Source organism: Epinephelus lanceolatus, chromosome 12 (genome assembly GCF_041903045.1).
Source record: "Epinephelus lanceolatus isolate andai-2023 chromosome 12, ASM4190304v1, whole genome shotgun sequence".
In the NCBI taxonomy this organism is placed as follows: Eukaryota; Metazoa; Chordata; class Actinopteri; order Perciformes; family Serranidae; genus Epinephelus; species Epinephelus lanceolatus.
This window is the reverse complement of record NC_135745.1, coordinates 27,852,110-27,876,674: the sequence shown is the minus strand read 5'-3', so window position 1 is coordinate 27,876,674 and position 24,565 is coordinate 27,852,110. Positions and strand designations below refer to the sequence as shown.

The 24,565-nt window shown below is 41.1% G+C and overlaps 2 protein-coding genes across 2 annotated transcripts in view; one reads left to right on the top strand and one right to left on the bottom strand.

The window, feature by feature from the left end:
* The first annotated feature begins 614 nt into the window (after positions 1-614).
* gtf2b (general transcription factor IIB) lies at positions 615-9,219 on the top strand. The gene is made up of 7 exons (XM_033650330.2): positions 615-682; positions 2,710-2,822; positions 5,591-5,724; positions 6,124-6,270; positions 6,981-7,110; positions 8,140-8,421; positions 8,615-9,219. The coding sequence occupies exons 1-7, from the start codon at positions 666-668 to the stop codon at positions 8,746-8,748; spliced, it is 957 nt and encodes a 318-aa protein (XP_033506221.1). The 5' UTR covers positions 615-665; the 3' UTR covers positions 8,749-9,219.
* Positions 9,220-9,637: 418 nt separating this feature from the next.
* The window catches only part of pkn2a (protein kinase N2a), a 39,598-nt gene continuing 24,670 nt past the window's right edge, over positions 9,638-24,565 (bottom strand). Inside the window, exons 6-23 of the mRNA XM_033650329.2 lie at positions 24,380-24,525; positions 23,891-24,104; positions 23,350-23,535; positions 23,019-23,128; positions 22,705-22,848; positions 21,252-21,327; positions 20,800-20,956; positions 20,569-20,695; positions 20,169-20,305; positions 19,562-19,637; positions 18,262-18,353; positions 17,932-18,108; positions 17,722-17,784; positions 17,543-17,619; positions 13,602-13,744; positions 13,320-13,427; positions 12,428-12,508; positions 9,638-12,345 (exon numbers count right to left, since the gene is read on the bottom strand). Of these exons, the coding sequence (XP_033506220.1) occupies positions 12,142-12,345; positions 12,428-12,508; positions 13,320-13,427; positions 13,602-13,744; positions 17,543-17,619; positions 17,722-17,784; positions 17,932-18,108; positions 18,262-18,353; positions 19,562-19,637; positions 20,169-20,305; positions 20,569-20,695; positions 20,800-20,956; positions 21,252-21,327; positions 22,705-22,848; positions 23,019-23,128; positions 23,350-23,535; positions 23,891-24,104; positions 24,380-24,525 (2,318 nt within the window). The 3' untranslated portion in view covers positions 9,638-12,141. The remainder of the gene's footprint in view (positions 12,346-12,427; positions 12,509-13,319; positions 13,428-13,601; positions 13,745-17,542; positions 17,620-17,721; positions 17,785-17,931; positions 18,109-18,261; positions 18,354-19,561; positions 19,638-20,168; positions 20,306-20,568; positions 20,696-20,799; positions 20,957-21,251; positions 21,328-22,704; positions 22,849-23,018; positions 23,129-23,349; positions 23,536-23,890; positions 24,105-24,379; positions 24,526-24,565) is intronic.

The following is a 24,565-nucleotide window of genomic DNA, read 5'->3' as shown; positions in this document are numbered from 1 at the left end:
AACAAACAAGTCTTTCATATATACAAAAACATTTATATGTTGCTTTCTGATTAAACCTCTAACCCTTTTATTTTTTACATATTTTATTTGTTTTTACTTGTTTATTTTCCTTGAGATGTCCATGCTCAGTCTGTAATTTGTACTGTTAATACTTAATCAACAACTTAATATAATAATGACCAGAATTTCTTTCTGAATAAAGATTAAAATACATAAATAAATATCCTAAATAAATAAAAAGTGTTTATGAAAACGTCATTGACAAACATTCCAGCCCTCTTTTTTCTTCTTTTGTACCAGGTGGACTTTGTATGTTAAGGGGTGTTTATTGTGGTTTCTATGACCTGATAATTGTGACTTAATTAACTTCACTTAAAAACACACACACACACAAATAAATAAAAACATTCGATCACATGAGGTTTTTGGTTGTAATGGTGTATATTTAAACATCACCACATTTATACCTAATGGTATAATCATAGACGTCTGAATTATTATTTCACAATTGCTTTTACAGCAAGAAAGGTACAAGCGGAAGGATACTACGACTAGTTTGAACCTCATGCGTTGCCGTACTCCAACGGCCACGTGACGTAAAAAGTTATAAATAGAGGTGCTGCACTCAATTGTTTCTTTGACAAACGGGCGGAGTGAGGAGTGACATGGCGTCGACAAGCCGGTGCGTAGCAACTTTAACCAAATATAACACCTCTTCCTTCTTCGTCTGTCGCTCTCGGAATTGAATTATGTAAAGTTAACGAGCCAGGCATGACGAGAGAAGCTAGTGGTAGTTAAAAAAATATGACGCCCTTGTTCCTACCGTTGTACGATGCTTTGTGTTGGGTCACGGCTACTTAGCTTAGCTAGCTGGTGAGATGTTGCCAGAAGTCACTATGTGTATAACGGTTACATTGTGCTCGCGCTCTGTAGCTTCAGTTAACGTCACTTTTCATCGTAGACTTTGTTTCGCCGTCTCTCGAGCTCTTTTGCGGTTAGCAACATGATAACAGCTAGCGTAGTTTGAAGCTGAAACTTATGCTAACATATTAAAGTGTCGTGGACAGCAGCGATCAAAGCGTCTCTGGTTTCCTGCCGCTTGTAAACACAGTCAGTGATTTCAGTTCATCTTGTTTGCTTTGAGCTTTTAACGCAACTTTAGTCAACTGAAGCTTCCCTGAAGTTTGTACAGGGAGCGAGTAACAGTTAGACATTAGCATCAGTTGGGCTCACTAACTAATCATGAGTGTGTAGCTGCTTCTCTTTCCTCTTATCTGGTGTTTTGTTACAACCACTGTCAGGGGAATGTTTGTGTTAACAGTATGTAAATGTAAATAAGAGCGTAAAAGAGTGTTGATATGTCATTGATATGACGCATATGAGGTCATCTGTTTTGCTTCCGCCACATCATCGTGACCCTCTGGTTGTTGGCTTTAATCCAGGAGTCAACGTATTCATTTTATGATTTCATGAATACCTGATACATTTGATCAATTTGTCAACCGGTTGATCATCAATCAACAGTTTTAATAATAGTTTAATGAATTTATTTATTTTTGCAAAAATCCCAAATACTCTTGAGTTGTGAGACTTATGTTCTAAGTAATTCTAGATTTAATCGAGGTGGGAATTACCAGAGGATCCCCGATACTTGAGTCACGATTCAATAGTATTGTGATTTTAAATATGTCGCGATATGCTGAATATTGCGATAAAATGTATCGCGATTTATTACCTTTTTTCAACTTGAAATGATGTGCCCTTGTCAACATCTGTTTTATCTAATAAGATTAAATTTTCAGTCTGTTCGTTTCACGTAAGCCATTTTTTGGCAACAAAATCCATCTAGTGGACTGAAAAGGCAATTGATTATATTATTCTAGTAGGCTATCTAGAGTTTAATTTGTATTTGTAGTATTAATAAGTTATATAATTAATAAAACATCGATACTTGGGACTGTGTGACGATCCGCCACACAAAAATATCGTGATACTATGCTGTGGCAATTTTGTTTCCCCTCACCCCTAAGGTTTTATATTTTCTGCATTTTGTCGTGTCAAGACTGAGGACCTCTGACATTTCAAAGACTAAAAAATAATGGAAAACATAATTGGCAGATTAGTCACTAACGATCATAGCCGTTAGCGGCAGTCCTAATTACAGCACCGAGGCTTCATAAGGACATGATGCTGTCACACTTTGCCTTTAGGTTGTTTGATGTTGTCTCTGGGCTGTTTACCCAGTTAATTATGGATTAATATTAGGGTGACCTGCTTTGATCTTTAATATCAGGATTCATATGTTTACTTTGCCCAAGCCAGTTTTGTGTTTTTTGCCTACTCGTCCAGTATTTCTTTTCAGCAACAAAAAGGGGGAGAGTAAAGTAAAAATAACACATCTAGGTTATGCAGTATTTGCATTTAGATTTTCTTACCCATGCCAATTGTAATTGTCTTAAATTATGTTTTCAGTTGGTGTTTTCTCTTATGAGTGATCCCTAACAAGTCATGCTCCGCGGGCAGTCTGAATATTCATATTTTTTCCAGCTCTTGTAAATGTGACTGTAGCTGTAAAGCTTGTTTTGTGTCCTGGCCTCAGCATGAACTCTCCCCCACCCCATATTTTTCTCCCCTTACTTTTGTCCCTTTCTTGTCTTTTTCTTGCCTTTTGAACTGTTCGATGACTCAACTGTTGTTCTCCTCTTGTAGTGGAGATGGTCTGACCCTTCCCAGAGTTCAGTGTCCCAACCACCCTGATGCCATACTGGTAGAGGACTACAGAGCAGGGGACATGATTTGCCCCGAATGCGGCCTTGTAGTAGGTCAGTATATACACTATGAACACCATGTGCACCTCTGCTTTGCTTTCAGTGTTTGAACACGTTATTCCTCTGCATTTTGGTTTCCTGTACTTGTTTCTTTCGATGTACATCACACATTTGAACTCTGTCATACTCGGATTATCAAAGTCATCAGCACACAGAGACTCTGAGGCTGTGAGTCTCAGCACACCTCTTCCTGAACCTGTTTGCTTGGTTTTGAGGTCACGGTATTTGAAATGATTCTGCGTGTGGTATGAACATCAGCTGAGTTGACAGGCTACATGAGCACACAGGTTCCCAAAGCGTGAAGCTAGATTCTGGAAAAACTAGCAGCAATAAATTCCTCTTTAGTGCCATTCAACCTGCCTCTGGATTCACAGCAGCACTGCCAGTGTTCTTCAGTTTTAATGTTGTATTCAGCTAGATAAGAAAAACATATTTTTTCATTTTGTCATGCAGAAACCATGTCTACCAACCCCAGTACAAGTGCACTAGATGGGGTAAAGATGAAAGAAAAGAAATTAACATCAGTTAAGCGTTAAACAAGTGATTAACAGCTATTTGTGCAATCCCAGCCTAGCCTAGTGTTTTAATCAACCTGTCATTTATCATCGAGGCACATAAAGGCAAAGATATTAAGCGTATGAGGCAAAAATTGAATCTGAACACGTGATGCAGACTGTAGGACAAAGCTGCAGGGAACACACGGTTCTCCTCTAATGAGCCTCCTGAGCAGAGACCAGGTCAGGTGGGAGACGGGAGACGCCAGCCGCTGTCTGATGCAAGCTGAAGTGCCCTCTGTTCCTGCTCCCATAGCTTTGGCTGCCCTCTAAGGAGATGAATGTCACTTTGTCTCGAGATGTGAGAAAGACTTATGGATGGTAGAAAAAAAAAAACCCTAACAGGATTAAAATATCAGAAATCTAATCCTCGACCCTGCTGCACAGCTCCAAGAACAGACAGTTATGATAACTAGCGATATGCCCTGCCTTTGTCACACTGTTTATCTCCTGCTTATCTCAGATTTGATGCAATTTAATGTCTGAACATTTGTTTAGATCATATTTTATTTCTGCCTCACAACATACAGTGATAAGACAGTGAGAAACAATAGAAGTAAGGGATGATGTGTGACATGTTTGAGCTTGATTCAGAGCACAGTATTGTAGTTAATCTTAAAGGTTGTCGACAGAATAAATCACATAATATTTACAGTATTTGAGTCTTGGATGATGGAAAATGTGTTTGCTTAAGGGAATTGTGTTGACATGGCACCATCTTCTGGTTAATTATTCTACAGGGATTTAATACAGCCAGACAGAAGAACACATTTGTAAATGCATTTTGTTTTTGTCTCCTCATTGTTTGGATGTCCAGAACTTGAAACAACTGTCACTTCTATCAAGCTACTGTGTCCTATTTCTGAAATTGGCTCTTCAGTGTTTGTTGTTAGGTTTCACTTCTCCTGTTTCAGTCCAGGAAGGAAGGAAAAAAAAAACTTGTTTTGGAGCAACAGGTGCAGCCATCAATGCACAAGATTGAAAAGCTGAAATTTAAAAAAGGGAACCAAGACGAATGTTGGTTGAAAGTGAACTGAATTTGGGGCGTCGGTAGCGTGGTGGATAGTGCCGGCACCCCATGTACAGAGGCGATGCCTCACTGCAGCGGTTGCAGGTTCGATTCCGGCTTGCAACCCTTTGCTGCGTGTCATCCCCCCCACTCTCTCTCTCTCTCCCCATTCCACACTGTCATATCGATTAAAGGCAAAAAGCCCAAAAAATAATCTTTAAAAAAAAAAAGAAAGTGAACTGAATTTGGTGTGAATGTGGGGCGTCTTAAAAAGTATTCAAACCAAAACTAAAGGACTGATTGTATAAAAAAAATGTACATTTCTTCTTTTAAGGGTGTCATTTTTTTTAATTCAGTCAAGGCTTAGTTCACACGTACATGGGTATTTTTTGTAAACCGTAACTTTTTCTAGGGGGTTTGACCTTTCCTCCACATACAAGCTGCGTTTTCGGTTGCTAAAAAAGGATCCTTTCCAGGGTAAAGATGTTCAGAAGTTCCCTTTTCAGTGTTGAAAGGGAAAACTGAGTTTTTGGCTCGTGATGTCAAAGCGTGCACCATTATCTCCTTTGTGAGGCGTCACAAATGAGGTGACATTTTGTGCAGTTGCAGACGTGACCAAAATAGTGCTGGTTTCAACCTTGCTTACATGACTTTTTACATGTTTACACAGAAGTGTACAGTTACTCTTCCACTATATTTAGGAACAGAGGCACTGCGGTGGCCCATTGCAGCCCGGTAGCTTTACAGTAATTGCTTTTTTCAGGCATCTGATTGGCCAATATCATTGTCTTCTTTGTGTGAATCTTTCATATCGCCAGCTGTGGGTTTAGCATGCTCTTGACAGTGCTTCAGTTGTGTTAGAGTGTTTGTGTAGACAGGATTTTTTTTGAGAATGAAGGAGGAAATAACTTGGACTAGGTTAAAGTTTGGATGCATTTTACTTTTAATACTAACTACGTTTTCTTTCATTCCTCATGTTGGTGCTTCGGCTAAAAACCATGTCACTAGTCTTAAAGATTAAAATAGGGGCACTCCATCAGAAATATTGTATTAACTCTAAATGGAAAGGAGCCTTAATGTTGTATTTGGGCAACAAATATATCAAGTCAAGCTTGTTACATTGACGGATTAAGAAATTAATCTTTCCATATTAATGAACCATATTTAGGTTTATTTCTAATTTATTTAATTCTCTTCAGGTGATCGTGTAATCGATGTAGGCTCAGAGTGGAGGACGTTCTCCAACGAGAAAGCCCTCAAAGATCCATCCAGAGTGGGAGACGCCCAGAACCCACTGCTCAACGGAGGCGACCTAACCACCATGATCAGCAAGGTATGAGGCGGTTGTGCTCGTTGTTCAGTTAAATTAAATTAGCCTTGTTGTCTGCATTTTTTCCCAAATTACAGTTGTCCCAACGTGCTGGTATTTTCAGCTCAAATGATTGGAAGGTTTTCAGAAGATATTTAAGCAACTTTGGTTTCCAGACTATTTAAATGAGGGCTTAATTTTCAGCACAAAGGAAGTGCGTCAACCATTGCGTAACCAAAACAGGTCGAGAACAGCGCTTTTGTTTTTCCTGAGTCACCAAAGAGTATCAAGAAACATTAGTGTCACTGTCTGTGAATGCCTACTGCAACCACAGTAAATCACGTCCTCAAAACTTCTTGTGTCATCTTTTGGAGTATGTCTGCAGTGAGTTTTACAGGTAAACATCCTCTGTTTCCTCCACAGGGAACTGGTGCTGCTAGTTTTGATGAATTCGGCAACTCCAAGTACCAGAACCGACGGACCATGAGCAGCTCTGACCGGGCCATGCTCAACGCCTTTAAAGAAATCAGCACCATGGCTGATCGCATCAACCTGCCAAGAAACATCATAGTAAGTAAAAAACAATTCTGAAACCTGATTCCGTAATGTGCTTTTGGAAAGATTATCCTAAAAGTGAAGCTAAGCAGTCAAAAAATGCTGTACCACTTTAAAGAGCCATGTCACATCACACTGAACACAAATGAAAGCCATGCATGTATGGGCAAAACATAGTGAGCGAGGGAACAAAAGAAATGAAGCTGAACTTCATGTGGTTAATTATGTAATTCTGTGGTCCGTCATTGAAGTGGAAACAAAACTGCAGACTGAAGTTTATGTGTGTGGGTTGAAGACACGTTCATCTGCATGTTCCTGTGTAAAAGGGGTTTACAACGTCTGCAGATGTGTTCATTTAGCTCGAGACGTTGCCTCAATAATCAACATAATGATGAAAATGGTTATTCATCAAATAAAAAGACAGAAACAGACTTAAAATGTGAATAGACTCTCTTACATACTGATTCCCAGTCCAGCATTTTAAGTAGTATTGGAGGCATTTTCAATACTGATACCAGTATCGAAATAACTGTTTTAAATAGACGTTCATTATTTGCTTTACAAAAACTGTAACAAAAACAATTTATTTTGGGTTCATGAAGACATGCACTATTTAATCCCCTTTGAAAAAAAACTTTAAACATGATTAAATTTGTGGAGACTGTCTTTAAGACTTTTTTTAAGAGGATTGCTTTTTTCCTGATAAAACTGTTTTTGCTCTGCAGGACAGAACAAACAACTTATTCAAGCAGGTTTATGAACAGAAGAGCCTGAAGGGGCGAGCCAACGATGCCATTGCTTCGGCCTGCCTCTACATTGCCTGCAGACAAGAAGGTGTGCCGAGAACATTCAAAGGTCAGAATAAAACATTTTATTTTCTTAGAAGAGTTTGAGCTATCTGCACAAAATCGATGATGCTTCTTAATGAATTGTAACAGGTAACGTAGGTCTGAATTTTAAGAAATGTCCATTAAATTCATGTGTGGCGGCCAAAAATTATTCACCTACTTGATTTTTTTTAGTTTCTCATGTTAAATAAGATAGGAAGTTATGGTTCGCTGAATTATTTATAATTATTTTCTCAACTCTGTATCGATGGACTGTCTGACTGGTACATTTGTCTTCATTTTCAGACAGTACAGAAAGAAATGGTGGATATATGATTATGTTATGTTGCTATACAACATATTCTTTGAAAACTGCTCTCACGTTTTCCTGGAAAAGTCACACACACATAACATCCTTGTAAGTGTTTCTCAATGGGATTAATCTGTGGTGTGTAGTATGCCACCATTAATGAAAGGCAGTTTAATTCCTGTCCCTTTGGTCTCAAAGAAGAAAATATCACAAACACATTATCAGGGGTGTATAGGTACACAGAATTCATGATTTGGTTCATAACCCAGGATAGGAGTCGTGGTTTAGTGCAAATTCGGTACTGTTATTTCTTTAGACAGATAGACATATTCTCTTGCTGGGGACTGAGGGAACAGTTTGCACACCGCCTACTTTGATATCTATTTTAATTATAAAAATGAGGAACAATTCAAACACTTCTGTATTACACTGTACGAGCACTGAACAAACGCTTTCTCTGAAGGCAACAGGACACATCAGGCTATTAAACTGAGAAGCACCTCTTATGAGATGAAACTGAAAATACCAAAATACATAGAAAAATAAAAAATAGAACTTGTGCATTAGGAGTCCCTACTTTTTATACAACTAAAGGATACACGATTGGTGAACTTGGTCTTGTGTAATTTTACTGTGACAGTCACAGTAGAGAGTCACATCAAAGAGACACATTTCTTCGATGTCACTCCATCTAAATGAGCTCCTCCCCCCAATCCCCTCTCCCTCCCTCCCTCCCTCCCTCGACAGAGATCTGTGCTGTCTCTCGGATTTCCAAGAAGGAGATCGGCCGGTGCTTCAAGCTGATCCTGAAGGCGCTGGAGACCAGCGTGGATCTCATCACCACCGGAGACTTCATGTCCCGCTTCTGCTCAAACCTCGGCTTGCCCAAACAGGTGCAGATGGCGGCCACCTTCATCGCCAGGAAGGCAGTGGAGCTCGACCTGGTGCCTGGCAGGAGCCCCATCTCAGTGGCTGCAGCAGCCATCTACATGGCCTCGCAGGCCTCCGCAGAGAAGAAGACCCAGAAAGGTACGTGACAGTGCTGTAATAAGAAAATATGTATTTCTAAGGATCTTAAGTTTTTCCAAATGGATCAAAAAAGTAGAATTCTGTCAGATTTTATTCCCACTTTGTTTGAATTTTTGAGCTACAAAAAAGTTTTTAAAACTCAGTAAGTTTCAGATTCTACACGATTCACTAATTGACCTTTATGCTTCCACAGAAATTGGAGACATTGCCGGCGTCGCAGACGTTACGATCAGACAGTCTTACCGACTCATCTACCCACGCGCTGCAGAACTCTTCCCTCCAGACTTCAAATTCGACACACCTGTCGACAAGCTGCCCCAACTGTGAAGACTTGATCCCGACACAGTGACGATATTTTTCTGCTGTACTTACAGGACTTTACTCTCCTTTTTTAAAAAAAAACATTTTTGTGTTGGATTTGGAAGATTTATCTGCTCCCTCCTAAGACGTCGAGCCTTCGTCACGGTGCTCCCTCGCAGGAATAAAAACGGACACATTCCAGTGCTTAAATAAACAGCTTTGCAGACTGTACTTACAGTATTTCATTTGCTTGTATATACTGTATCATGTATATATGTCCAAGTGGGAAAAAATGTAATTGATGCTTGCAATTTTAGGCCGGTTTCATACTGTATACATAAAACTTTGTTTTTGTAGAAAAATGACCTGGTTCTATTTTGTTAGTTTGTTTGAATTGTTCTAAGTAATTTAAAAAAATAAAATGAAATAAAAGACTTTCAGTAAAGCATGGTAATCAGCTCATGGTTTGAATAATATTAAACATTTGTTTACATAAAACCTGTTTTACTATCCAATCTTTTATAGAATGAATGTCTTTAAAAGAAAAAACTCCACAGCCTCAGTGAGCCATAAAGGTCCGGTGTGGGGGATTTAGTGACGCCAAGGGAGAGGTTGCAGATCCAAAACTTCTTGCGTGTGCCAGGCGTTGAAGAGAATTGTCGCTGATGTAGAGCCAGTGTTTGATTTGTCCATTCTGGGCTACTGTACGGACTCTGTAGACAAGGACCTGGTCTGTACGGAGATATAAACAGCTCATTCTGAGATAATGAAAACAATTCTTATTTTTGTGTGATTAAAACTGTTAAAAACAGTGATTATATTCCATTTCTGCCAACAGATGTCGCTAAATCCTGCACACTGGACCTTTTTTAAATGCGTCAAAACTTAAAATAGTATTCCACAAACGAAAGCAAAGTCACTATTACAAATGTTTAATTTGTGCATTCATGATGGGCAACAAATGACTGCAGAAATGCCTTGTCCTTTTTTTTTTTTTTTTTAAACACCAGGGTGAACAGTTAACAGTTGTGTGACTTGTATTGGTGTACCATCCATAAAGTTTTCATCTGTTCTGGCGACAACATGCACAAGCAAAGAATAAAAAAAAAAAAAAAAACTTTGTACAATCTATTTTCATCATTAAGAAATGTAGATAATTAAAAACTATTGATAAAATTAGTGCTTTCAGCTTAATTGTGTACATACAGTATGTATATATAATATACCCTGCCCTCCCCTGTAGTGATTCAAATCAACAGGTCTCCGACATTTGAGTCGGTTTATATACGACATGCAAACTGACGAGAGTGTCATTGGCTGGTTCCTCTGCGTCAGACTGAGACATGTAACTGATCACAGAACAGTGTGGGAAGCGTTTCAACTGCATTTTGACGGAAACCTCGAAAAGATGAGGTTCATATGTTCCCAAAACAAAAACAGCTCAGCACTTGTTTTATGGATTTCTGCACATAACATCTTCATCTGTCAGCCCATCATCAGATTGTTTTAAACCATGAGAAGCTGTTTGTCTGCTGCTTCAAGAGGGACAGGATCAATTTGGTTTTGGTAGCTTTTAACTGTGCGACTCACTTAGTGTTTGTACTTAGACTGAGGTAACGAGAAAACATGCTGTCAGGTTCACAACCAACTGTCAATGAGGAATAAAAAACCCAAAAAACTTGAAGTGAAATCCAGCTGAACTCAGGTATGAAAACATTATTGCTCCAAAAGATGCTGCGATACTTTAGATCTTTAACTGAGCTCAGCTGAATATCGACCCCAAGCTACAGAGCCACTAGAGGGCATCAGACAGAGAAAAATATTTAATATTTCATCAGTTCTTCTGGTCTTAGTGACCAGCTCATTTCAAATAAAACTAAGATGCTGGTTAATTCATCTGCTTAAGTAGCATTAACACTGGATGGACTGCCTTTTTACACTAGAGAGAGTCATTATTATTAACCTGTTGGTTCTTGTGTGCAGACATGGAAGCAACATGAGAGAGAAAAGAGTTATTAACAGGTTGTGAACAAAGATCAAGCCCCGAGACAAAAACAGAAATGTAGTGTTACTTTGATTTCAAGTCAAGAAGCAGCAGTAGTAGTCAAGATGGTTGTTGTAGTTGATCGCTCAGTGAGAACACTTTGAACACTTCAAACTCACTGAACACCCGGCAGAAATGTCAAACTTTACAGTGAGATAAAATGTCCATATAAGGATAGTTCGGATCGTTTGAAGTGGGGTTGTATGGGGTACTTATCCATAGTCAGTGAATTATACTTGTAACATACTGCTGTGGTTGGGGGCAGCAGCATAACGTATTTTAACCACCTAAGAAAAATCATTATTTAGAGTATTTTCATCACTTTACCTTGCTGTCAGACGGTGATTTCCAACTGGAACTGAAGGTGCCAGACTCCATTGAGAAAAACAGCAATTTAACACCAGGGATTACAGGAGCTGCTGGTCGACTGCTGCCTTGATTGGTTCCTTTGCTTGTGTCATCGTGTGACTTTGGCATGTTAAAGTGATTCACCAAAGTCGCACGATAACACAAACTAACTAACCAATCAAGGCAGCAGTAGACCAGCAGCTCCTCTGATCAGTTAGCTAAAATGACTGATTTATCAATGGAATCTGGTGGCTGTGACAAGAGTTAGGTTTACCTTCAGTTCCCCGTCAGAAAGGCCTGTGTGATGGCAGGTAAAGCTGTGAAAATATTTTAAATGTAGCGTACACTTTGAATAAGGTGTCCTTCAACCTACATTTGCAGCTGCCCACGTCCACAGCAGTGCATTGCTTATCTTCTGTTATCCACTCTACGTAATACTCTGACTACAGATAAGTACCTCATACAGCCCCGCCTTTAAAAAATCTGAACCATTCCTTTAACCTATGACGAGGGCTTTGCAAATAAAGAATGAAAAAGCACAACAATAAAATATACGACTGAATATAATCTGTACAGATCAATAAACTGAAGACAGTGACACTGAATAACATGATTGTGATGTTGCCGTCTTCTCAAGAGTTCATATGAAAAACATTCTCAGTGGTCAGACAATGGACACGACGACGACGTGTGCAGGAGGACAAAGCATCCCTCCTCCTTCACTCTCCAACAACAGAGTTTCATTTGTTTTTTCTTAATAAAAAAAAAAAAAAAAAGTTCTTCATGTGGATTAAAAAATAAGTGGGGGTCCTCTGGAGGCTTCTGGACTTTCTCCTCAATGGCACAGAGTTTTTGCCCGAAGGCTCGGGGAGCCGTGTTCGTTGCTCCTCCTCAACATTTTGGGCAAGGAAGAGTTTTAAAAATGATGTGAGCTACAGTCTTTGCTGTGTTGGTTCACAGTGTGTGTATGTATGTGTGTGTATGTGTGTGTGTGTGTGTGTGTGTGTGTAGATGGGGGTCAGGGGAAGCTAACACCAGTCGGCGATGTAATCAAAGTCAGAGAACATGTTCTGCTCGTCGGAGTTCAGCGGTCGGGGTTCCCTGGGCGGGGTCAAGATCGGAGCCTCTGAGGTAAATTCATCATCGAAGTTGCTGACGTCGTTGGCGCCCTGAATAGTCGGCACGAACGGCGGCTTCACCTTCTTAGCCAACAGTCCGTTCCAATCCATGTTCTGCCAACAAGCAGAGACGGTCACATTAGTGTTTGTTTTGAAATTACAAAGTGATTGTGCAAATTGCGTTTTCATTCCTTACCCTGAAGAATAGATGTTTCTTAACCTCCTCTGCGTCCCTTTCTCCTGCTCCCAGTCGTCGTTCTGGACTCCTCCTCAAGAGCTGAGCACAAGGAGGAGCATAAAACACAGTAAATATTAAAAGTAGTCTCACTCACAGGATGTAGACTGAGCATATGAGCCTGCTGTTGCAGACAGAGGTTTCTTCCACTTCTGCCATGTTACAGTTTTCAAACCCCCGTCACTACACGAAACTAGTCTCACATAGCCAGACCTATCTCCACACTTTGTTTTAGCCTTAGATACAGAATGAATAGAGAGGACACTAACCTCTACCAGCAAGGCAACAGAGTTTGGTATTGAAAACCTTACCCTGGTGAGTTCACGAGTTTGCTGCAGGTTGGTTTGTTCTATGAAAAGTGAGCCCGCTACAATAATTTCAGTGTCAACAGTACACATGAAAAGGGCTGCCACTCTTCTCTGGCCATTGTCTTTTGCAGGGTTTTAGCCATTTTAATGACAGTACTCGCCTCCCCATGTGCAAATGTTCCACCAAAGCAAGTTCCATTCCAACACTATTTTAAAAGAGCACTGTCGCTGCATCCCGGGTTTAGTGCTGCCCAAAACTAATGTGATAAAGAAGTACAACACAGTGTTTTTAGCTTTACTGTTCAATTAAGCCAGACCTTCTCCAGCACTGGCACAGCGCTAACACAAATTGTGGAGATAAGTCTGGCTATGTGAGGCTAATATCAAGGTGATGCACAACCAGGAACACACACACCATTTACTGGGTGAAATCCTCTCATTCTCTACACAGCGAGGATTCATCAGGAGGGAAATACAAGCAGAGTCTGAACGTGTGATTATTCAGTTGTTTAGAATTTCTTCCTTTTCATTCTATCTCTACACACCCTTCTCATGATGGAGATGGCCTCTGTCGAGAGGAACCGTGGGTAGCGGACTTCATCGTTGACAATGCTGTCAAACACCTCCTCCTCATCGTCTCCGGGGAAGGGTGACTGAAAAGAGACGTGCCAAGATGAAAAAGTTGGAGACATGACAAGTGCAGCTGAATGTGAATCACTGATATTCAGCATGAATTAAAGGCATGATAATGTGCAGCTATGTAACATTACTGGATGTTTTGTAAAATCATCTATGAATCACTGATCATATTGAAAACCTGCACTCACCTCCCCAACCAGCATCTCAAAGATGAGGACACCCAGCCCCCACCAGTCCACAGCACGAGTGTATGACGTCTCAGTCAAAACCTCAGGCGCTAGAAACTCTGGCGTGCCACAGAACGTGCTGGTGCGGTCCCTGAAACCCATTCCTGAAAGCAACACACATGCAGTTTAATAAAGGACCAGACCTCCTAAAACTATCAACCCCTTCCTATTAGGGCTGGGCCATACTGACAAAAATTCATATCTCTGTATTTTCTACGAAATATGCTACATGTTCAGCTGCAGGTCAAAGCCACATTTGAGATGTCACAAGTGCTTTTATAAAAACAGACTGATCAAAATAAAATGCAAAGACAGGGATTTTATTCCTGTTTGAAAATATGCAGCTGCAAAACATGTAAATGAAAATGATATAAAATAAACAGCAGGGCTGTACGTTAACGTTTTTGCACACAGCACTGGAGCTACAGAGGTTTAAAGATTTGCAGCACAGGACACAAAACTATGTCTAGGCCTAAATCCATTGTAGTTTGAAACAATTAATCTTTGCGGGGGGGAGTTAAGTAAAGTTTTTCATGGCCTTTCAAATGAATCTAGTGCTGGAAAATGATTTTAATCTTTTCATTTATTTAGGCTATTAATCTTATTTATGCACAGAACATCACCAGTGAGGCTGAGGGAGAAAAGGAGCCAGAGACACTTTGTCCGCGTTATATACAGTACAGGCCAAAAGTTTGGACACACCTTCTCATTCAATGCGTTTTCTTTATTTTCATGACTATTTACATTGTAGATTCTCACTGAAGGCATCAAAACTATGAATGAACACATGTGGAGTTATGTACTTAACAAAAAAAGGTGAAATAACTGAAAACATGTTTTATATTCTAGTTTCTTCAAAATAGCCACCCTTTGCTCTGATTACTGCTTTGCACACTCTTGGCATTCTCTCCATGAGCTTCAAGAGGTAGTCACCTGAAATGGTTTTCCAACAGTCTTGAAGGAGTTCCCAGAGGTGTTTAGCACTTGTTGGCCCCTTTGCCTTCACTCTGCGGTCCAGCTCAGCCCAAACCATCTCAATTGGGTTCAGGTCCGGTGACTGTGGAGGCCAGGTCATCTGCCGCAGCACTCCATCACTCTCCTTCTTGGTCAAATAGCCCTTACACAGCCTGGAGGTGTGTTTGGGGTCATTGTCCTGTTGAAAAATAAATGATCGTCCAACTAAACGCAAACCGGATGGGATGGCATGTCGCTGCAGGATGCTGTGGTAGCCATGCTGGTTCAGTGTGCCTTCAATTTTGAATAAATCCCCAACAGTGTCACCAGCAAAACACCCCCACACCATCACACCTCCTCCTCCATGCTTCACAGTGGGAACCAGGCATCCGTTCACCTTTTCTGCGTCTCACAAAGACACGGCGGTTGGAACCAAAGATCTCAAATTTGGACTCATCAGACCAAAGCACAGATTTCCACTGGTCTAATGTTCATTCATTGTGTTTCTTGGCCCAAACAAATCTCTTCTGCTTGTTGCCTCTCCTTAGCAGTGGTTTCCTAGCAGCTATTTGACCATGAAGGCCTGATTGGCGCAGTCTCCTCTTAACAGTTGTTCTAGAGATGGGTCTGCTGCTAGAACTCTGTGTGGCATTCATCTGGTCTCTGATCTGAGCTGCTGTTAACTTGCGATTTCTGAGGCTGGTGACTCAGATGAACTTATCCTCAGAAACAGAGGTGACTCTTGGTCTTCCTTTCCTGGGTCGGTCCTCATGTGTGCCAGTTTCGTTGTAGCGCTTGATGGTTTTTGCGACTCCACTTGGGGACACATTTAAAGTTTTTGCAATTTTCCGGACTGACTGACCTTCATTTCTTAAAGTAATGATGGCCACTGGTTTTTCTTTAGTTAGCTGATTGGTTCTTGCCATAATATGAATTTCAACAGTTGTCCAATAGGGCTGTTGGCTGTGTATTAACCTGACTTCTGCACAACACAACTGATGGTCCCAACCCCATTGATAAAGCAAGAAATTCCACTAATTAACCCTGATAAGGCACACCTGTGAAGTGGAAACCATTTCAGGTGACTACCTCTTGAAGCTCATGGAGAGAATGCCAAGAGTGTGCAAAGCAGTAACCAGAGCAAAGGGTGGCTATTTTGAAGAAACTAGAATATAAAACATGTTTTCAGTTATTTCACCTTTTTTGTTAAGTACATAACTCCACATGTGTTCATTCATAGTTTTGATGCCTTCAGTGAGAATCTACAATGTAAATAGTCATGAAAATAAAGAAAACGCATTGAATGAGAAGGTGTGTCCAAACTTTTGGCCTGTACTGTACGTCTTGTATATGAAACCTCCATGTTTTTAAGCACATCTGTTGTCTTCATCCAGGCGCTGTCTCACTGTCACACATTAGACTACAACTACCAATAGGAACAGCAATGTGCCATAATCCACCTCACACACAAACTAGCAGCGCAGCACTGGATTGCACATGTGCTGCGGTAATTTCATTCATCTGACAGACTGATTTAGCGTAGCACGTGCAACATATAGACCGATGTCGCACTGTAGACTAATTAACAGACAGATTAAAGAGAGGAACAGCTCTGTGTCTCTCTTGATGATGCTGGAGACCTTCTGAGTGATTGAGTGGGGCGAAGCTGTGCAGAGAGGGTGAGAGAGGAGACATGCACACTGGTATGTAGGGATGCACCGAATATTCAGTAACCGAATATATTCAGCCGAATATTGCAAAAAACACACATTCAGTATTCGGTGGAATAAGTTAAAAGCAAGGCCGAATAATAGCAGCGTATTTTGATAACGCAATCAAATAGCGTGCCGTGACGGGTGGAGTAAAATGTCGGCAGTGTGGCGATCCGTCCGTCACCGCACTCGCATTTGCAACTGAAAATAGTTTTGAGCGAGCAAAATAGGTTTAAATCATTCAACACGCTGTGCGAGTACAGATTTCAACCAGCAGCAGAAACGAAAGGCGAATCCCACCGGTTGTGGGTTGAACGGGGGTCACAGACACAGACAGTAATGTATTCCTGTCAATTACGGCGGCCATCGGCTTACCAGCGAAGAGAAGTCGGCTCCAATAATATCCTCTTCTTGGCGTCATGACTGCCCAGAAGTACCTGAACAGCCGAGCCAGCCGAACACAGGTATGTGACGTGTCAGAGGAGGAACGAGCCTTTCACGGTCCACAAACCTCACCGCACTTTAGGGACTGTTCGTTACTTATGAAGGGACTTGTCAGGGGAGGAGGGTGGCTGGTTGATTCTTATTTCATTTATTTATTTTATTTTGATCCCCCCTATGTTAATCACTCATTGATGCTGTTTTTGAAGTATGAATAAGTCAATAAGTAATTTATTCCATTGAAATATCATTGATGTATTATAGAAAAGTGATTTATCTTTTTATAAATGACAAAAGGCACATCTGCCTCATTTTCACTGTGGTATCGTGATACTATTCAGAACCATGATATTTTCATTGGTATCGTACAGTGGGATCCAATTTTGGTACCGTGACGACACTAATCTGGAGGGGGTTCATCTGCAAAAGCTAATGCAAAACTAAACAACGATATTCGGTATTTGGTACTCGGTATTCGGCCAAGCGCTTAATATTATTCGGCTTCGGCCACAAATTTTCATTTCGGTGCATCCCTACTGGTATGCGTTATGTAACGCAACTTGACTATATCGATATAAAACTGTGTTGTCTAAATCTATATCTTTGAAAATATATCGATATATCGTACATAGTGGCTATATCACCCAGCCCTACTTCATATTAATCCTTGTTTGGGCACATCAATATTCCCAGGGCACCAGTTTTTATCTTGAAGCTACAGGATATTGGTCAATTGCAACATTCTTGTTTAATCTTGAACTATAAAGCCTTCAGTGTAATTCTTTCCTAATTTACCTTCTTTGCAAAGCCCAAAGTCAGCAATCTTCACATAGCCCTCTGTGTCCAAGAGCAGGTTATCCAGCTTCAAATCTCTGCAAATTAAAAAAAAAACAAAAAAACATTTTTGCAGATGTCATGCTCTGGACAGATGTGGGACTGAATCAAATGGCTGAACATGAGTCAAAACTGCTTACCTGTACACAATCTTATGGTCATGTAAGAACTGCAATCCCAATACGACGCAGGCTGCATAAAATCTGCAAGTGAATAAAACACATGGCGTATTAGGTTATATGAGTTTTACTGAAGAACACAGTGAGGGTACAAGAGGAATAAAAGTATCACACACTGAGGAAAAGTTTTTGGACAGATCATGTAAAAGCCAGTCACATTTGGACACTCACACGGCCCTGGGCTCGGAGAAAACGTCAGCATGGATGTGCATCATCAGGTCGCCTCCCGCTGCGTACTCCATGACAAAACAAACATGCTCCTGCGTCTGGAAACACGCAAACAGGTTGACCAGGAACGGGTGGCGGACACTGTTGACCGTTTCAAAAATCCTCTTCTCACACATGAGACTGGAAAAAAAAGAGACTGAGTCAGTTACAGTGATTTATAGACGCCCACGTCAACTCATGACTACTCCACTAACAAACATAATTTCCTTTCCATTTCCAAAAGGAGCCCTGCAGTGTTTCTGGCAGAGTCTGAAGGAAACTTTAAATGTTTACCTGTCCACCTCATCCCGAGCCACAATGTCTCCTTTCTTCAGCGCTTTGATAGCAAACATCTCTCCTGTGCTTTTATATTCTGCTAACAACACCTGAGGAGGGGAGAAGAGGAGAGACACACTTCAGAGAAATTACACCACCATTTAAAAGTTTGGAATCATCTGCTATAGTGATGCTTTTCTTGAATAATGTCTACTTTAATAGGAATAAAAACAGATTAAGTCAGACACCAAATGTATTATTTACATTTGAAATAATTTGGGCCTGCCAAAGGGTCCAATACGGGCCTCTAGATGACTTAGCACACCTATGCACACATGAAGGCTGAGAAGTTTCAGGACCAATTTAAAAGTGAGCAGATACTTCATGTGAAATACTACCTCAGAGGCTTTTCAACCTGACTAGAATAAAGCTCTCTGAAATAACAATGAATACTTTCTGTGGTCATATTTGAAGACTGGTCCGGCCCACTTGGGATCAAATTGAGCTGTATGTGGCCCCTGAACTAAAATGAGTTTGACACCCCTCTCTAAATATTGAGTGCCTGTTTTTTCTTTGGCCCTCTGCAGTCTATTCAGGGGTTAGATTGAAGAGGTTTAAGCTGTGATCTGTCAGTCCATAGTCTGTCAGCTGATATTCCAACAGCGCTTACCATAGACTAACTTTCTATTACTGTAAAGTCTGAAGACTAGCTTTGCTAAAGCAACACGTTGCCTGTTAATTCCAGCTTGTTGAAGTAATTATTGTGCACTTGACACTGACATAGGAACCTGCTTCTATTTAACCTATCTAACTAAGCTTCCAATTTCTTTAACCAATGACTGCTGATTTCCTCTGTTGTTGTTGAACTGTTGCCCAGAGGTATGTCTGAACAGTATGTAGAGGTAGGTTCATCTCTTTCTGCTCTTTCATTCTTCAGTCTGGTTATACGGCATTTTGTTCTCCAAGTACAAAACAAACCCTTTATACAAATTTACATCTATCTGAAGAGAGCACTTTCTGATGGGTAAGTAATATTTCAAGCAAAAAAGCAAACAGTTCCCAGGTCCAGCTTCTGAAACATGAGGATTTGATACTGATCGTTGTCATATAAGAGAGTATACTAAAATATTTGGATTTTTGACTGTTTGTCACATAAAATGAGCAATTTTAAGATGTCACCTTCAGCCTTTGGAAATTATGATGAGCATGTTATACTACTTTCTGGCATTTTTAGACAAAACAGTTAATAAAAGAAAGTAGCAAACAGATTCCTTGATAATGGAAGTAACTGTATGTTGGATGATCAAGTGAAACGTACCTTTCCAAAGTGACCACGTCCCAGGACCGCCACACATTTGAAGTCCTGGAGACTGAAGTGGAACTGCTCTTCTTCCCTGGAGAATGATGAGTGTTTACATGAGCATCCATTTTAAGATAAACATAGAGAAACCTGCATAAAGTTGATGGTTTGTATACAGAACCAGTGAGCAGCAGACTCCATGTTCATGCTGCACATATAAAGATTCAAAGCCAGGGGGCAGTGTTTACACCTGGTATATTTCAGCTCCACTGAACACTGGGATGTCAGATAAGACTGAGCAGACCTTGAAAGGATGTCAAGATCTGTGACAACAATGGTAATACTGTTGGCATGTTGCCAGCTAAATGTGGGTTTTTACAATCTGTGCTTTATTGTTGTTGTTGTTGTTGTTGTTGGTCCCTGTCTTCACAGTTTGGAATTCATTAACATAACAACAGAAAAAACTGTATTCTTCCCTTCTCAAATAAAAGACTCTACTTGGAGCAGCATAACAGCAGCCAGACCCTTCACCTCACAGATTCCTCTCTTTATTTAACCTTTACTTTAAATGTTCCTGAAGCTTTTGAAAGTAACACAGAACAAGCCAAGCGCCCAGCCCTCCTACCTTATCTCTGTTTCTTTCTGGATGGAAATGAGCTCCAGGTCTGGATGCTGCATCTCCTGCTCCACCGCTCGGTCCAGGTCTGGCCTCACCGCAATGCTGTTCCTCTTGTTCAAAAAGTCAAATGAGGCGAGAGCGTCCTGCAGAGAGGCGAGACAGAGCAGGAGGAAAGACAAAGTGAATAAATGTAAAATAGGGAAATCGTTAGGTTTTGGTCAGCTAGAAATGAGTTATGAGCTTTTAACCATTATTTATTATTGTGAAAATTCTAGTTTCAACTGTTGTGTCTTCATAATATTCACAGATACGCTTTGATAATCACATAATAAGATCTGCATGACTATATTCATCTCCAGGGACAGAATTATAATGGAGAGAATATTTTTATTCAAATCAACTGCACCTGTACTTCCTCCTTGTCGGGCATCTTGTCCTGCACCAGGGGCTCTTGGCTGTCATCAGGTGCTGGGTAGTGTTTGGGTCCTGGGGTGGGCTCTTTGTCAAAGTCGAGCTTGGTCACCAGTGGGTCACTGTGCATGGACAGAATCTATAATTAACACCTTGTCCTCTTCATAGTTTCAGAGTGAGCTGCTGATTATTTGCTTAGTTGATGTGTGTATGAGTATGTGAGTACCTGCAGGGTGTGGGTGAACCAGGCAGGCTGCTGGGCCCAGTCTCAGCCGCCTGCGGGCTGAAGGAGTTAGTGCTGACAGTTGGTATGGCTCTTCTAACAAGGCGGCCCCAGGTGGCGATGTTGATATTCATCTGAGGGGCTCGCAGGAAGGTTTTACCTGATAAGAAAGAGACAAATGAGACAAAGAGCAAAGAGAAGACATTTTTTAAAGGACAGTGAGAAACATTTATAGGAGAAAAACAATGAACAATATCATCTACCCCTTTCTTTGGCCACATTGCAACTGATTTGGTAAATGTCAGGGAAGACGAATAATGCATTTACTGACTCAAGAGCCAGAATATCAACATTATTAGTTACATGTCTGTTTTAACAGATGTACATTTCTATGATGTTTCTCTGACAACCACAATAGTACACTTTGAATAAGTGTGAGTTGAATGTTGACTCACCTTGCTGCTTTGAGAATATCTTCTTTTGTCTTTGCAGCTTTGGTCGTCTCTCAATGACAGGATTGAAAAATGTTACCTGAACAAGAGAAATTAAAATTTAGACAACAGCTGGTACAACTGCAGGTAAATGAACATGTTGAATTAGCATCGCAGACGACTGATTGGCAGTTCAGCTCAGCGCACGAGAAGAGGAAAGGGGAAAACGACTTCAGTCAAGAGGTCATGAGATCAAAACAAACATGTTATATAAAGTAAGATTATGCAGAAACAGTTTGTGATTGAGTTGTTGTTTGCTGACACACAGTAAATATCCTTTTTTCGTGTTGTTAATGTGCTGACTAGCATCTTCAATCCGTCCTGCTGGCTTTCTGGTATCCCTTTTTTAACGACAAACACAGACTGCTGCCGCCTGCTGGTATGGAGACTTGTTTCCTCTCACGCAGGTGCAGAACATACGTGGTAGTTGGTCTTTGGCTGTAGTCTTTGCGGTGTGTTCAAGTGCAACTTTTTGGCGGAAACACAGCGACATGAGACGACAAAACAGTCAGCCTTCATCGCCACTAGTTCTTTGATGTTGATGGGGTTTTTTTTAAACCTTAATATTTATTAAATTTTTTCAATTATTCAATTAACAAAACATCGGGGGGGAGGACTACTGCCTTCAGTTAACAACTTTTTGATGCATGTCTTAAAAACAGCTGACTAACACCTCATTTCTCTTATAGTCTGTCCATGCTGTCCTTGCTTTAGTCCTTGAGTGAAAGGTCAGTTTTTCAGTAGCACATAGTTCCTTTACAATGGCTGTCAATCCACTGTCTTGGAGTTGGAGGGTCCTGTTTCAGCCAGTTCCTGGTAATGGCCTTTTTGCATGCTAGTGTAAGGGTTTTGAACAGATAAGTTTCTCTCTTATGAATAATGTCCTTAAGTATTAATCCTAAGTATACAATCCGTGGGTCGCTTAGGATCTTGTAACTTAAACTCCCTCAAGAATAAGAATAATATTATCCCATAATGTTTGTAGTTTCATACGTGACCAAAATATATGTGAGTGATTTGCCTGCCACCAGTCTCCAGCAGTGCTGTTGTTCGCCTGATTGTATGTGTTTTGTATATGGTGTGATTTAAAAAAAAAAAAAAAAAAAAATCAAATTATATTCTTCAGCCAAGTCTTTGATGTTGTTTTTTTGTGTCTGGGCCATAAGATGTATCATGATTCTGTCTTGGAAATTCAAAAGCCAATTCTCAACATTATGATCGCCTGTAAAAATAAAAAAATACAAGGCTGTATGTTTGTTACCACTAAATCAACTGGATGGTGAAATGCAATGGAAGTAAACACGTTGTTTACATGTTTAATTTCTGTCCATTATGGTACCCAGGAGCTTTTCAATGTGACCTGTCAACTGTCACCGATGAAGGACAAGAACAATAATGTGAGTGTGAGAGTGTGTACCTCGGCAAACAGCATCCCCTGTGGCTCTAGGTACAGACACATCCCATGACGCTGGTTGTCCAGGAAGTCCTCCAGCCGCAGGAACTTGACAGCGCAGAGCGAGCGCCAGTCACGCCAGTACACCGAGATCTCCAGCTCACGAGACTACAGGACAGAGCCCAACACACACACACACGCGCCAAACAGACACACACATACACAACAAACAGATGTGAAACACACCGACTGTGTTGCCCAAACACAACACTGAGTCAACAGCACAGATGTAGGTCAAGGGCAGAAGTGTGTGTGTGTGTGTGTGTGTGTGTTGTTACCCGGTCTAGCTCCAATGTAAACTTCTGGTCCCAGGCCTGGTTGCTGACCGGCTTCCAGCTTGTTTGGCCGACTACTGTGTTGTCCAGCTTCAACACAGCACTGATCTCATCTGAGGAAACGTGCACGTTATTTATTAGGCACTGATGTATTAACAATGCTCTGACTGTGACTGTAATCCAGTCTGTAACAGACAAGGTCTTTTCTCTGGGCAGTCTCACGGGTCAGTTATGGTCCAGTTGTGATTTATTCTTTACGAAGTTAACTATTACAGCACAACTGGTTTTCAGTATTTACTGAATTGCAGACAGTGTATGGGTCAGATCTACTCACTGGAGAGCTCTTCGCTCTTTGTCAGGTTCCTTGAGCTCACGCCGCGGTTTCTGTTTGCTCGGCTGATGAAGGACGAGCGCGTCTCGCTGGGGCTCCAGCCGGGCAGCGGGACAGATGCAGCTTTGGAACGACCCGGGACATTTTCCAGAAGGTCCTGACAGCCCATGAGCCTGACGTCTAACGTGCCTGGAAGTGAGGTGGGACGATACACATACACATATCACACAATCTGTCTTGATATCCAAGTCTTTTGTAATGTTTAAAAGCAGGTGGGGTTTTCTTTTGGGCATGTATCTCTACCTCAGCATTGCAAAGTGTTGGCTGTGTATGCATATTGTGAATGTACTGTTTACATGTCCAAAGAATGCTCCAAAAAATGGCAGCATGTCCCATGTTTTAACCAGAAAATGCTACACTCTAAGTAAGGCATAATTCAGAATATCCAAACAGAGTATGCTGTTCACACGACCACTATCAAATTCAGAATACTGCCATATTTGGAATATTAGTGTGCACGACAACATAGTCGCTGTGTCTTTACCTGTAAGTGCAGCGGGCTTAGTCACGGTGCTATACTGGTTCTGTGTGGAGATGATGCTGGATCGGGGACTGAGGACCGGTGAGGACAGCAGAGACAGCTCTTCCACGATGCTGCTGCTGCGAGGGTGGTTTTTAGGCAACTCGCTGAGGCGTTGCTCCAAGGAATATCGCAGGAGGTCGAGCTTTTGACTGGACTCATTAAAACGAGCCTGAGCCTGGAGAGAGAAGGACGGAAGGAAGTACACATGAGGCAAAGGAGGGTGGGAGGGAAGGAAATAGTAGAGGTGGAAATGAGTTAGAGAGGGATGGAAAGAGACAGACACATTGATTACACGGTCCATTTTGCTTTAAAGCTCACAAAACTGCATCATGTGTAAGGTGATGAGTATCTTGTTCCTGCTTGTTTTAAATCTGGGCACGGGGGGTAGAGGATGTGAATTTAATACGGATATAAACTCACAACTATGCATCACAAACATCCTCAACACACCTCTGAATGTGCTCTCTTTTCTGTGACTTTTCCCGAGCCCAGCAGTTTCATGACATTCTTGGCTCCCTCTGCCACAGCAGACTCAATCTTGGCGTGGTGACACAGCTCCTCCACCCGAAGGTCCAACGGGCTAATGATGGGCTTGTCTGGAGGACAGGGGAGGACACGATACTTTAATTTAGACAT

What these genes read in the sequence shown, in the direction of transcription:
- gtf2b (XM_033650330.2), top strand. An exon ending in CGAATGCGGCCTTGTAGTAG is followed by an intron (nt 2,823 to 5,590) that starts GTCAGTATATAC and finishes AATTCTCTTCAG; the next exon opens with GTGATCGTGTAATCGATGTA. An exon ending in ACCTGCCAAGAAACATCATA is followed by an intron (nt 6,271 to 6,980) that starts GTAAGTAAAAAA and finishes TTTGCTCTGCAG; the next exon opens with GACAGAACAAACAACTTATT.